This window comes from Larimichthys crocea, chromosome III (assembly GCF_000972845.2).
Source record: "Larimichthys crocea isolate SSNF chromosome III, L_crocea_2.0, whole genome shotgun sequence".
Classification (NCBI taxonomy): domain Eukaryota; kingdom Metazoa; phylum Chordata; class Actinopteri; family Sciaenidae; genus Larimichthys; species Larimichthys crocea.
Genome location: NC_040013.1, coordinates 39,245,769 through 39,258,256, shown reverse-complemented (window position 1 = coordinate 39,258,256; position 12,488 = coordinate 39,245,769). Strand labels below are relative to the sequence as shown.

Sequence of the window (12,488 nt, the reverse complement as noted above, 5' to 3'; positions counted from 1 at the left end):
TAAAATAGGATGAAAGAATACCAACATCTCGAGGACTGTCTGACTCCTGATGATGAATTCCATTGGCTGAATTTGCACCATGTGCCTGGAAAACATAGTAACAAACACAAGTGAAATACATTTTTGACATTTTGAGAAATATATTCACTTTCTTCCCAAGAGTTTGATGAGAAAATTGATACCACTCTGATGTCTGTACAGGGAAACAGCCATGTTTAGCCATAGAACTCTCTAATCTCTAATCTACAGAGAGTACACATTAAAATACATTTCTCTCTTCACAAAAACACAGATTACTACACACATGACTTCTTTTGTAATATTCAAATCCTCTAAAACTGACATTTAAACCTCTCATATTATTTTTTCCATTGCAAGTTGGATCTCCAATCAGTTTTACCGGGCTTTTATCTGGATGCCTGCGCATAGCCTGGACCAGCTGGTCGACTTGCTGGTTGTGTTCCAAGGCATTCCTCAGAGCCTCTTCAGTGCTGAGCAGCCGTTGGCGAAGACGGCTCACTTCTGAGTCCAGGGCCGAGGGGTCCAACATGGAGTACCGACGGTGGTCAGGTGAAGACCTTTCCCGACCCTAAAATGCACACAAGGCCAGGACCTTCTATTAAATCATGCATATCATGCTACCGTATATGTGATTAATACACTATTCACAGAGCACATTTTCATATTTAAACAGATTTTCTCTTGGGGATCAGTTGGCACAAATTATTTCTCTCTTTCTAAGCCTGCCTCTTTCTGCTCCAATCACAGTTGAGCAAACCTCAGTCAATTTTCTCCTTTCCTGTACTTATACAGATGATACTTGTCTATGTTGAAAATACAACCAATTTTTTAAAAAGAAGAGATTCAAGAGACATTTATATCGTCATATCTTAAGTTAGCCAATTTTAATGTAATACAAGATAACTTGCTAACTATCAATTGACATAGGTTAGTTAGCAAGTGTTTTACTAATATTTGCTAACCTAAAATGTGATTGTGTAACTTTTAACTTTTAACCAACTTCTAAATTTGGTTGTCGGTACAGTTATGAGTACAAAAAAGGAGAAAGTTGACCGAAGTTAACGAGGCATGCTTGGCTGCAATTGGAGCACAGAGCAGAAAGGGGTGGGACTTGTCATCATGGTTATCTTAGCTGATGTTTGGAGATTACCAATGTTTAACAAGTAGTCTGCATTTTAACTTATAGGTGTGAGATTTGTTAAGTTTGGAGGTTGAATAAAGACCTCTGCTTACTATATGGAAACTGAAGTATGGAATTGCACATTAGGGCTCTTTTTTAGGCAAATGCAACTTGGCGGTGGTAAATCATTCCTAGAGAAGGTTAAAAGAATTGTTTGACATTTTGGGAAATTCAATTATTTGATTTCTTGCCAAGAGTCTGATTGATTTCTTGATGGAGCCTGGAGGTGATTAGCTTAGCTTAGCATAAGCATTTTACCAAAATGTCAAACTATTCCTTTAACCATGTAAAAAAGCCACAAGAATAGTATCAATTTCCTACTGAACAGAGTTTAAAAACTTGCGACCTCAAAGGTGTCCAATAAGACTTGTATTTTCTTTTTTTACTCAACTGATCCCCTTGGTAAGTTAATAATAGATCTGTGTGGGGGAGACAGTGCAAACCTTTCACCCCAGAAGAACAGTAGCTTATCATCACAAAGTCCTTCATTCTCACCAGTAGAAGCAGTTTTTCACGCAGGGTCTTGATGTCATCCTGTAGTTTCTGCTCCTTCACCCTCCACTCAGCTTTGTGCACTTCTCTGTTCAGGTCTTTCTCCATATCCCGTGAATGGCGATGTGTCTCCAGGAGTAACACCCTCAGTTCATTTAGACTCCTGGAATAAAAACAAGAAGATAAAGTACAGAAATAACAAACAAATAAACCTTGAGTGTTTGGTAATACCACCAATTTTCCACAACTGTTTTCCTGGCCTGCGGGACAACGGTGAATTGTTCTAAACCTGACTGCTCCCAAGTACGATAATGAGAAGCAGTGCAATTTTTCTGTCAAGTATTATACAAGTCGTATATCTGCTTAGACCTTCCACAAAGGTCATTATCCTTTGCCAGCCCATTATGTGAATAATATGCTAGCTAGTCTGGCCAGAGGGGATTGTGGAGGCAGCCTCATCTCTGTACTGGCTGGTGGATGGATAACAAGAACTTATTAAAATTTATTCCCTGCATTTAACCCATGCTAAGTGTTGGAAGCAGCAGCAAAACTGTTACTCATGTTACCCAAAATAGGTTAGCTAGTTTAACACCTGCCCTTATTTAAGGTGCGGTATATTCATTTATTATGTGTAAAGTGAAAGGGGTGTAGGATGTGTAAATAACCAACTGTTTCCCCATGTCAAGTTATAAGATAAGTGATAATATGTCAATCCATTTAGAGCTCATTTACACTGCCCCCAAGTGGACAATAAAATTATTATTAAATGTGTAGGATCTAGTGATATCAGTGCAGTTGGGGATTGCAACCCCCTCCACACCTTCCTGCTCCAAGTCAGAAGGAGAATCTACCATAGAAATTTGAGATTAGAGTTTGGTTTGTCCATTCCAGGCTACTGTAGGAACATGGTGGACTCTGTGGAAGAGGACCCACAGTTTCTGTAGAGGCTTATTCTAAGGTATCAGAAACATAACAATTCTTTCATTCAATTTCAGTTGAATATGAAAACATGGTCATGCATATTAAATTCCACTATTGCCATATTTTGTAAATAGAGACACCGCACCTCCAAGGAACGTGAAAAAGTTATTTGACTTTTCATTTTCAAAGCTCTCCACCTGAATGATGATGTTTGCTACGGTGCCTCAGGCATGCTGCCCTCCTGACCACGAAATGAACAAACTTGAGTCACCACAGCCAGTTTGTTTGTTTATGCAATGACATGAATTTTCTAGACTTTTTGTTTCTAAAAAAAAGAACATTATTTTTTTCCACCACAGGACTTTCTAGTAACTGCCTTTCTTGAATTGTCATCTTCAAAGATAAAAATGAGAAACAGCATTCAAAGCTGACTTTCTTAAGGAAATGTATTAGTCTGTTTCCCTAAAAGCATGTTGCAGACTGAAAAAGCAACAGGAACATTAAAGAAGCTAATGATACTAACATCCAATAACATTTCCTCAAGGGGACACCCACTGATTTTTTTTCCAGGGGACGGTATATACTTTTATTGCATACAACATAATTGCTGCCGAGATGATGCACAGAAAAATATTCTGCTATTGCCTGGGGCACTTATTTTTAGTGCCTTGTAGCAGTTACTAACATCATAACCATCAATAATGTATGAACTGCATAATGTAAGATAGCCAATAATGTAATACAATTAGAGCAATCTGTGTAGTTCCTACAGTACTAGAGATGCTGTATGAATGAAATGAATTGTCTGAATGTGTGTGAAGCAGGGCAAGAGCCTGTTTAATAAAGCCGTGCACGTCTGCAACGACTGTGACAACTTTCTTTACAATTGGGTGGTTAAATAATGACCTCAGTTATCAGAGTTTTATTCAATGTAGCCAGATTTGGCAGCTCGAGCTTAAGCAACACAAATGGACTGGGGAGGTTTGTGAAAAGTGTGCCAGAAACAACTTAATGCAGTCTGTGAGAGGTGGATGTTTGGCAGGTCTTTGTTGATTCCCTCTGCTGGCTGCTCTCTAAACTCACAAGTAAAAGAGACTCTCAGAGACTTTGGCGCCTGGTTTCACGTCCGAGTGGGGCAGCGTTATGTGCTGGCTGTGTCTGCAAAAGCCGGTAGTAACAAGACTGCAAAGGTGGGGCGAACTTAAAATGACGGGTCATCCCTGAACCTGCCATTTAAGCTACATCAGCAACAAGACAAAAACTAGGGAAAAAGGAAAACTTAGAGAGACAAATCCCAAGAGAATTATCATCAGCAGCTCCCTTCAGCTCAAGGAAACAAACATTAGATAGCCGAAAAGGTCTGGGACCTCTGTCAAATGATCATGTTTGTATATTAAACTGAAATGACCATCAGGAGCAATTTGGGTTGTGATAGGTGGACAAGACAATAGTGAATGATCAGCTCTACCTCCTGAGCCAGTGGGAATCAACAAGTACTAAAACATATATATTCTTTTCAGTGTTTAAAATTCTACAACTTTCTTCTTCTAACACTGTACTCCTGAAGTAACCTGAAGTATCAGCCTATTTCTTGACTTTTATTAAACAGCACCTTCATTTTTAATTCATCACATAATTAAGGCCTACATTATACCCCCGCAGTGTATTCATGATATTTTTCTTGGAGGTCCACGGTCGTCACCTCCACTGCTAAACCACGGGGGGCGCCCCTACAGGTGCTATTAATAAGTAATCATACACGAACAGTGAAAGTGGAATATTCATAACGAGGTAAGCGCCTGTGAAACTATAGGCCTATGTCTTCTCCTCATCTTATCTTGCTGATTATGTTTATAGAGTTAACTGCTTTGTGTTACCCTTTTACTGTACGTTTTAGCGTTTTTTTGTTTGTTTGTTTTTTTGTTTTTTTTACATGTGCAGAATATATTCCCCTCGTGGAACAACGTTTTAAATGAAAGTGTAATGAGTCTGTATTCTCGTTACCAGCTGTGCTGGACTTTGGAGTTCAAATGCAGCATGGTACTTGAACAATACAGAGAACAGCTCTCGAAAGTACAGCACGAGAAAAAAGTGTCTCGTGTTGACTGTTATTTAATAATATACACAAACCTCTTGTTGTAGATGAGTTCTAGCATAGCTAATAACCAATTTCTAGATGTAATATTCAAAGAAAACTGTTCGAGTTGACAATGCGTGCAGTCAAATCAATACATCGCCTGTGGCTTCCATTAACAAATTGATCATATGATGTATTTTTGTGCATCATGTCTGCATGACTGCAGATATAGTTTTTCACTCCTCTTTCCCACTGAGTGCTGAGGCAGATTGTAAAATCGATACAGCCTCATCTCCATACCTCTCTTTTTTCAGCAGCTCCTGGCTGATGTTGACCAGCTGCCCAGAGGCATCATGGGACTTCTTGGTCATGGACTCCAGCTCCGTCTCCAAACGCACCTTCTCCTTGGCCATGGCCTCGACTTTCTTTTCCCCTGAGCGGACTTTGCCCTCTAGTGCTGGGAGACGAGAAAGAAGGAGCAAGTTTGTTTTTTTTTGCTGTGTGTTTGGCAGAATTTATAACGTTGTTATGTGTGTAAAACACCAAATAAATGTAGCTGTAAGCATATTTAAGGTCACTTATAGGTGTTTATGAAGCATTAAGAACTTGTGTATAAACAGTTTTTATGCCTGTAAATGAAATGCTGAAGTGTTATTTATTCAGAACTACTTATTTTTCCATGACAGCTGAGGAAAAGTTAACAATTTGTATTATTTTAAAGGTTAAGACTAAACCTTGCAGCGCTAGTTAGTGTGTTAGTTTCTCATTCATCTGCTTAAGGGGTAAAGTTCCACATGAAGTTGATGAGTTTGGCATTACAGTGGTCGCCATCTTGTTGTTTTGGAGCCAGAGGTGACCATATTTGTATGAGGAGGTGGTGCTCCTTTATCCTACATGGATCTGATCAAAAGTTGTTCATTTAAGCCTGAAATTTAAATGAGTTGATCAGAAGTTGCTATATTTATTAGAAAACCAGCCTCAGAATTCAACTTCAGCACAATGATTTTGATCACAATAGTAAAAGAACAATTTACAGAGCTAGTTATTTCATTTTCTTTTATGAAAGATGCTATAGTTACTATTTATTAGAAAACGGATATTGATATTGATTTTACTCTGATAATAAAAAGAACACTGTACGTACTGGACACTTCAGTTGAGTACTTTGCTTTGGTACACACATAGCAAACTATAGCCCTCAGCACACCCTGCTCTATCATCTATTTTACTATTTTACTTGATTTTCTAAATAAAAAATACCATAAAATGATGAAATGACACCATCTGAAAGAAGACTTGAAACTAGAGACTGAGACCATAAAGTGTTTACTCTTAACACAATCTGGCTTATTCCTCTATTCATCCAGTGGAGTCGGCCTCTGCCAGCAGATTTTAAGAAAGCACTAATTATTATACAGTCTGTGGTGCTCACCTTAAATCTATGTAAGCACGAGCAGGATTTTGTTACATTACGACTACTTTGGAAGCCAATCTCCACAGATAAAGTGAGAATGGACGTCTCTGTGACTTTAAAGAACTAGTATAAATTTAGTATACATATGAACACACGTTTGTTTTGTTTGCTGTAATAATTCCTCCTGTTCATACTAGCCATAAAAGGCGGCACAATTAAGCAAAAATGTTTTTTCCAAAAAAAAGATATAAAGTAAAATGTGTGACAAAAAAGCATTATAATGCCGTACCCCAACAAATGTCACGTCATCATGATAAAAACGGACATGCCATAGTACTCCTTTATGTAAAGAATACCCCAAAGTTTATCTGCAGGAGTTATGATACTCTAAACTTGTGTTACTCTTTCTCCACTGCAGTTCAGCAAACGATCACTATGAAGGGCAATACAAAGAGGAGACTTCATGTTAAAAAATATCCTATAAGCCTTTCGTCCCCCATCATTTGCAATGGAAGTATGTCACGAAGTGAGCCCCCAACTTGAACCATGCTGATGAGGTCCACAGTTATCGGAACATTCAGATTTCATGTTGTGAAACTGTTCTTCACTTTGTGCCCCATATTGTTCTATTCCTCTTTAAATTATTCAGACTTTTCTTCAAAGCGTGTCATTTTGATTATCTGAACTACATGAAGTGTTTGGGGTCCTTTTGATGTGATGGAACTTAAAGTTTTCAAAAAGACAGCCGGTCGACAGATTTCGCAGCGATGATCAAAGAATGTAACAGTGGAGATGAACACAATCTACAGTACAGTGAACTCAACACAAGCAGTGGAAAACGAAGAGAAGCCTGCAGACACAAACAGGGGTGTACAAAGAGAGCAACGCTGATAGAATGACACTAATGAAGGTCATTATGTAAATATGAGGCAGATAACGAGTTTATATATTCAGAAATATGTCATATTTCCACCAAACCAAAACCTAAAGTGGCTCATGGGAGAGAAATGCTTTAGCCAAAAGCAATATTTGTGAGGGAAATGTGAGTGTTTACAAGCCCCCTACAGGCTACACAAAACTACATATTTTCATTAGCTCTGTTATTGTGTGTGTGAAGGCCTGAACTCTACAGAGATTCAAATATCCACAGATGAAAAGCCTTCAAGAAAAAGACATGAGAGTATGGAAAAGGTCGCTGACTGCTCCTGGACATGTTCTGGAAAATGACATTTACCTCCCATCTGAGATTTGAGGGCTTCAACCTGGGACGTGAGAGTCGAGACCTCTTTTTCCCTTTTTAACAACTTCTCCATTGTTTCTGAAGAAAAACAAAGCAACAGTTAAGCGTCTGGCTTAGAAATCAAAAAGCCACAAAGAAGCGCCCGGATGTATGTATTACAGTTACTGTAGCAAGTCACTTAGCAACAGATTGTAAAATCTTATGAATCATTGAACTTTGTATTTGTTCTTATGGATACCAAAATGTCAAAGAAAGGGCAACAATGTGGGATATGGGACCCTGAAATAAGACCTGTGTCTGATTAAAAAGGTAACAAAAACATACAGATTCTTATTATACACGAATGAAAACAAACAGTTATGAATATTATATTCCAATTTTGCCATATTCTGTAAATTAAGCCCATAAAATCTGACACACTGGGTCCTTAATTTGTACAAAATCAAAGAGTAAAAATTACAATTTGCTGTTTTGGTTATGAGCTGCTCAGAGACAGCTGTTTAGAAGTAGCGGTAGGTCAGTTTTGTTTTTTTAAACAGAGCTACTGCTATAGTCTATATACTAAGCTAACAGGCTGTAGCCCTGTGCTTACAGATATAATACTGGGATGTTAAAAGTGTATTTCTAAAAACGTTACTGTGCTTGGCCAACAAAAAGCCAGACACATAACCCCTTAAAAACAGCCAAATGTTGTTTTTATGCTCATAATACATCATTGCAATAAGTTGTTTTACTTTGGGAAGCAATAACATGAACCAGAAGATATAATCGCATGAGAAAATTAGAGCAGCAGCAGTATACATAAATACATGGAAAATAAATGAATGTTGATACCTTCAATATTCTGTTTAAGCTTCATCTTCTCTTCTGAAATTTCGTTATCCTCAATCACCTGAAACAGGATCAAGTGTTAGGAGAGTTCAACTTCAATCCAAACAATGACAGCATATTAAATCAGGTAGTGGATTCAGCCACTCACATTTGCATCATGGGATGTGTAGCGGTCTGCCTGGATGGCCTGGAGCTGGTTGGCCGTCACCCTCAGTTTCTCCTCCAGTTTCTGGATCTCTTCTTGGCTCTCTGCCTGTGCCTTCTGCAGGGCCTCATAGTCCATCATCTTCTTCTCTGACAGCTCCAGTCTCTCTCTCAGCTCCCCTGTGCTTTTGTCCTGCTCCATTTTAAGCTTCTCCATCTCCGCCAGCCTCTGCTCCGCCTTCTGTAGCTTATCCGTGACCTCCTCCAGGGCCTGCTTGCTGCTTTTGGCCTCCACCTCGGTCCTCCATGCCTGGTTGCCTTCAGCCAGCTGGTCTTTGGCCTCCTGAAGACGAGTGCAGAGGTCTTCACGTTCCTTGGTCAGGATTGCGGCTTCGATCTTATGTTTGGCCTTGAGATTCTCCATCTCCAGCTGGTGCTCCATCTTCAGGCCCTCCAGAGTGGCTCTCAGCTCCTGGGCGTCCTGCTCCTGGCCTGCTGGAACAGCTTGATCACTGCTCAATTTGGCCTTCAGTTCTTCCAAAGAACGCTGGTGGTTGCTCACTAAAGTGTCGAATTTATCCTGCAGATGAAAGTGAAAAGAATTATTAGGTTGTACTGTTGTTTTGGTTGAAATCTCAATCATGTTCTTCTTGTTTGGTTTTCCTTGGTCCAAACTCTAGTTTTCTAAACTTTTGCTTTTCCACTCTGCTATGTGGAACATTCTGTGGGAATCAAATGAATCCAAACTTTATGCCTTTTAAACCTCTTACCCATTCAGCGTTCATGACTTAGTGATTCACAGAACTACACTGCAGTGACCCTGCTACTGTTGCCAAAGTTCTTTGAACTTGCACTAAGTTAAGAAGAATACCTTCCAGGTGTCCATCATTTCCATGTTTTCCTTGGCAGCCTGTTGGACTTTCTGCTTCATCTCACTGATCTCCTGGTTCTTATTATCCACCACCGCCTTCAGCGTGTCTATCTCCTGCTGGCACGCTGCTAATGCAGTCTCGTACTTCTCTTTAAGCTCACTGCTCTCCTTGAAGTGCTCACGGCCCGCCGACACAAGCTGCTCGCGCAGGAGGAGGGTCTCTGGCTGAGTGTCTGTCCCCGGGGCAGCCTCGCTGTCGCTGGCTTGCTGCGAGCTCGTTTCAGATCCTCTGAGTTGAGCCTGGAGGTTCTCGATCTCGACTCTCCGGCTGCTGAGTTCCTTCTCCAGCTGCATGATACGACTCTGCTCTTCAACTGTGGTTTGCTGACGAGGAAGAGAAACAACATCCGTCACTGCTGTTGAATTTGCTGTTGATTACCATAGCAGAAAGGTGTCAGCCTTTCAAAAGAATGACCCTATTACTGTGACAGGTAGGGAGAACCTGCAACAGAATGATGTCATTCCAAAGAAAAGGTGACAAAAGTGAGCAGAAATCAGGCCTCAGGAAAAAAAAGGAAGAAACCCCAGAAGGTCCTTGCAAGGACTGGAGATGATCAAGTGCATTCCAGTGAATATACAGTACAAATAAACTACATCATGTGTGTGGACGGTGACAAATTGTGTAAAATTTTGGCTCCCTGCTGTAGTCCTTAGATATAATATGATACAAAAACTGAATAACGTCCATTTTCACAACACAACAGATTGTTTGGGCTGGGACTGCTTTTTGGTGTGACAGATACAAAAAAAAAACTTACTGTCCTGCAGAGAGTATTGGAGCTGACAGCTGTATAAAGCACAGACTGACTAAGAGGATTTTTCACTCTTGCAACATGAATGTGACTGTGGCTACACCCGCAGGAGCTCAGGATTGTTTACGCTCTTATTTTTGTGACACTTCATCCGCCGTGTTCCATTAATATACGGCAAATGGCAAAGATCTAAACCTGTATTATATATCAAAGCAAGATGTGCAAATAAAATGTCAAAACACTTTGGGGTTAGTTTAGGTATTTTGTAGTGAGGATGTATGAGGTAATTATCCACAGTCAGTGTGTTATAGACCATAGATGGAGTGGAGTGGACAGTGACCATGGCAAAGAAGTAGAGCTATGCACTGCTGTGGACAGGGTCAGCAGAAAAACATATTTTAGCCCACCTAAAAACAATCAATACCTGTGTACGTTATATTAAGAATATTTTCACCACTTTACCAGTCAACAGCTTTTTTTTTCCTTTGGTACTGACTGTTGAACTTCCAATTGCGCTGCGTAATGTATTACACCGCTGATCAGATGTTTGGGTCCAAAACTTGCTCAAATCAAACATAGTTAAAAGGTACAAGGCACAGTTGGGCTTATTTGTAGGAATATGGAAGTTCTAGTGCCAAAGATCAAGGTTTTCTTTTTATATATATATATATTTTTTTCCACAACAGTGCATAGCTCTACTTCCATGCTGGTCCTCCTGCCCACACTGACCACCATCTACTGTTGATAACACACTGACTTTGGGTATATGTAGCTCATAAAACCCCTCCTGACCCTATCCCTTTAAAATTTTCTTTGGCCACTCACCCACAAGCTAAAAACAAAATATCTTACAAGTGTAATCAACTCTAATTGTTGATTTTATCACTTTTTCACAGCAGTCAGGTGTTACCAATGATACTAATCAAGGTTAGTACCATTAGTATCATTGGTAACATCTGTGTTCACCATACTATTTCATGTCCAAATGACTGCTGAGAAAAAAAAGGTCTGTTGATACAACTTTAGCTTTATATGAACTATAACAGCATCATATTTCTAGACACCTGATATAGGTTAAGTCCAATATCCAGTTTCCTTTTAGCTCTTTTTTTGGTCTCCACCAACTCCTAAAGTAGATATCTTTTTTTTTAGCTGCTGAACCTTCCACATTGTTCCACTAGCTACTTTCTGACTTTGTCAGTTGTTTGAGTGCTGGGAAGGGAGTGTCCAGTGGGGTTTTCCTCTAAAACAAGCTGCCTGTTTCTGCTGGAAATGATGGTAATCAGGAGTTGAAAACAATGACCTAAAATGTGCTGAAAATCGTCTGAATTAGTCCTGACAAATCTTGCTGTTGTATTCCAGTCCAGCTTTTCTAGCAGCCCAAAACTTAAAGTGCTTATTATTTTGGAGGAGTACCACCAAAGTTCTGGCACTACAAAGGATTCACATTTCACAGAGGATCAAAAAGTTAAAATAAAGCATTTTATTATGACACTGCTGTCAACTTTTGAAAGCCGACAGTGCACACTTAAATGTTAATCATTGTATCATTTCGATCCAAAGTAAAAAAGACTAAAAAGGAGCCAAAGGATCAATGTGTCACTTTCCAAATATTTGTGCAGCTCACTGTATGTGCAAAGAAGTGGAAGATGAGAGGAGAGCACAGCCATTCTCTGATCGTCTAGAAGCAGCCAAGCAAATATAATAAAGCAAACAGCAAACCTCCACACAGTGACACTGCACACACACGCACGCACACACACACACACACTACTGCAAACATCCTCTTCACACTTGTATCCAATTAAAACAAAAAGAAGATTAAGAAGGAGGATCCGCTGCACAGTGCACAGATGTTAATTTCAACCATCTGGGAAAACAATCCACCAGACCTCAGAGTTACTAGTTGATTCATATCAAAGACGTTGCCTGAATAGCGTTCAGATTACAGCACATCACACAGGAATAAAAGAGTAAAAAAAAAAAAGAGTCTATGCAAGGTTAATGTCCCTGAGAGCATCTGAAGTCGATTTGAAGTCAAGAATTGAGATATCTCAGCAGCGGATCAAAGCCAAAACAAGATCAAATCTTTTTTTTCACCTTAGTTCTCTTACCCAACCTCAAGGATACTGCATCATGAGTGCATCTTCCCTGTTGGCAGAAGCAGACCTTACTGCATATAGGAATCCAGAGTGTGAAAGTGTGTTGTTATCTTTTGATGGTTTGGAAATTGAAAGTACACATGTTGTTTGATTTGTGATGCTGTGGTCTATTATTAAGCAGGCTTTCTCTCTGATGTGCGGCACTGCATGTCAAAGTGGCATAAAGGACATCCTTTACTTCACTCCACAACTGATGGTAAATGGACATTACCACAACACCTTGTCTTGAAACATTAATTTTAAGAATCAGTGATGAATCCCATTAAGAAGTTAACAATTTCTCATGTGTTACTAATTGTTTTACTGTGCAAACTAGCACAGAG

General features: G+C 39.6%; 1 protein-coding gene across 4 annotated transcripts in view; it reads right to left on the bottom strand.

Annotated features, from left to right (window-relative positions):
- The window catches only part of clip2 (CAP-GLY domain containing linker protein 2), a 40,986-nt gene that overhangs the window by 2,798 nt on the left and 25,700 nt on the right, over window positions 1-12,488 (bottom strand). For 2 of the 4 annotated variants that reach the window (XM_019279610.2, XM_019279606.2), the window contains 8 exons: window positions 9,192-9,575; window positions 8,325-8,900; window positions 8,180-8,237; window positions 7,340-7,423; window positions 4,992-5,148; window positions 1,697-1,856; window positions 401-589; window positions 22-85 (listed from right to left, as the gene is read on the bottom strand). In XM_019279610.2, the coding sequence (XP_019135155.2) occupies window positions 22-85; window positions 401-589; window positions 1,697-1,856; window positions 4,992-5,148; window positions 7,340-7,423; window positions 8,180-8,237; window positions 8,325-8,900; window positions 9,192-9,575 (1,672 nt within the window). Of the gene's footprint in view, window positions 1-21; window positions 86-400; window positions 590-1,696; window positions 1,857-4,991; window positions 5,149-7,339; window positions 7,424-8,179; window positions 8,238-8,324; window positions 8,901-9,191; window positions 9,576-12,103; window positions 12,155-12,488 lie in introns of all 4 variants that reach the window. The other 2 variants (XM_019279594.2, XM_019279601.2) reach the window with 2 other exon arrangements.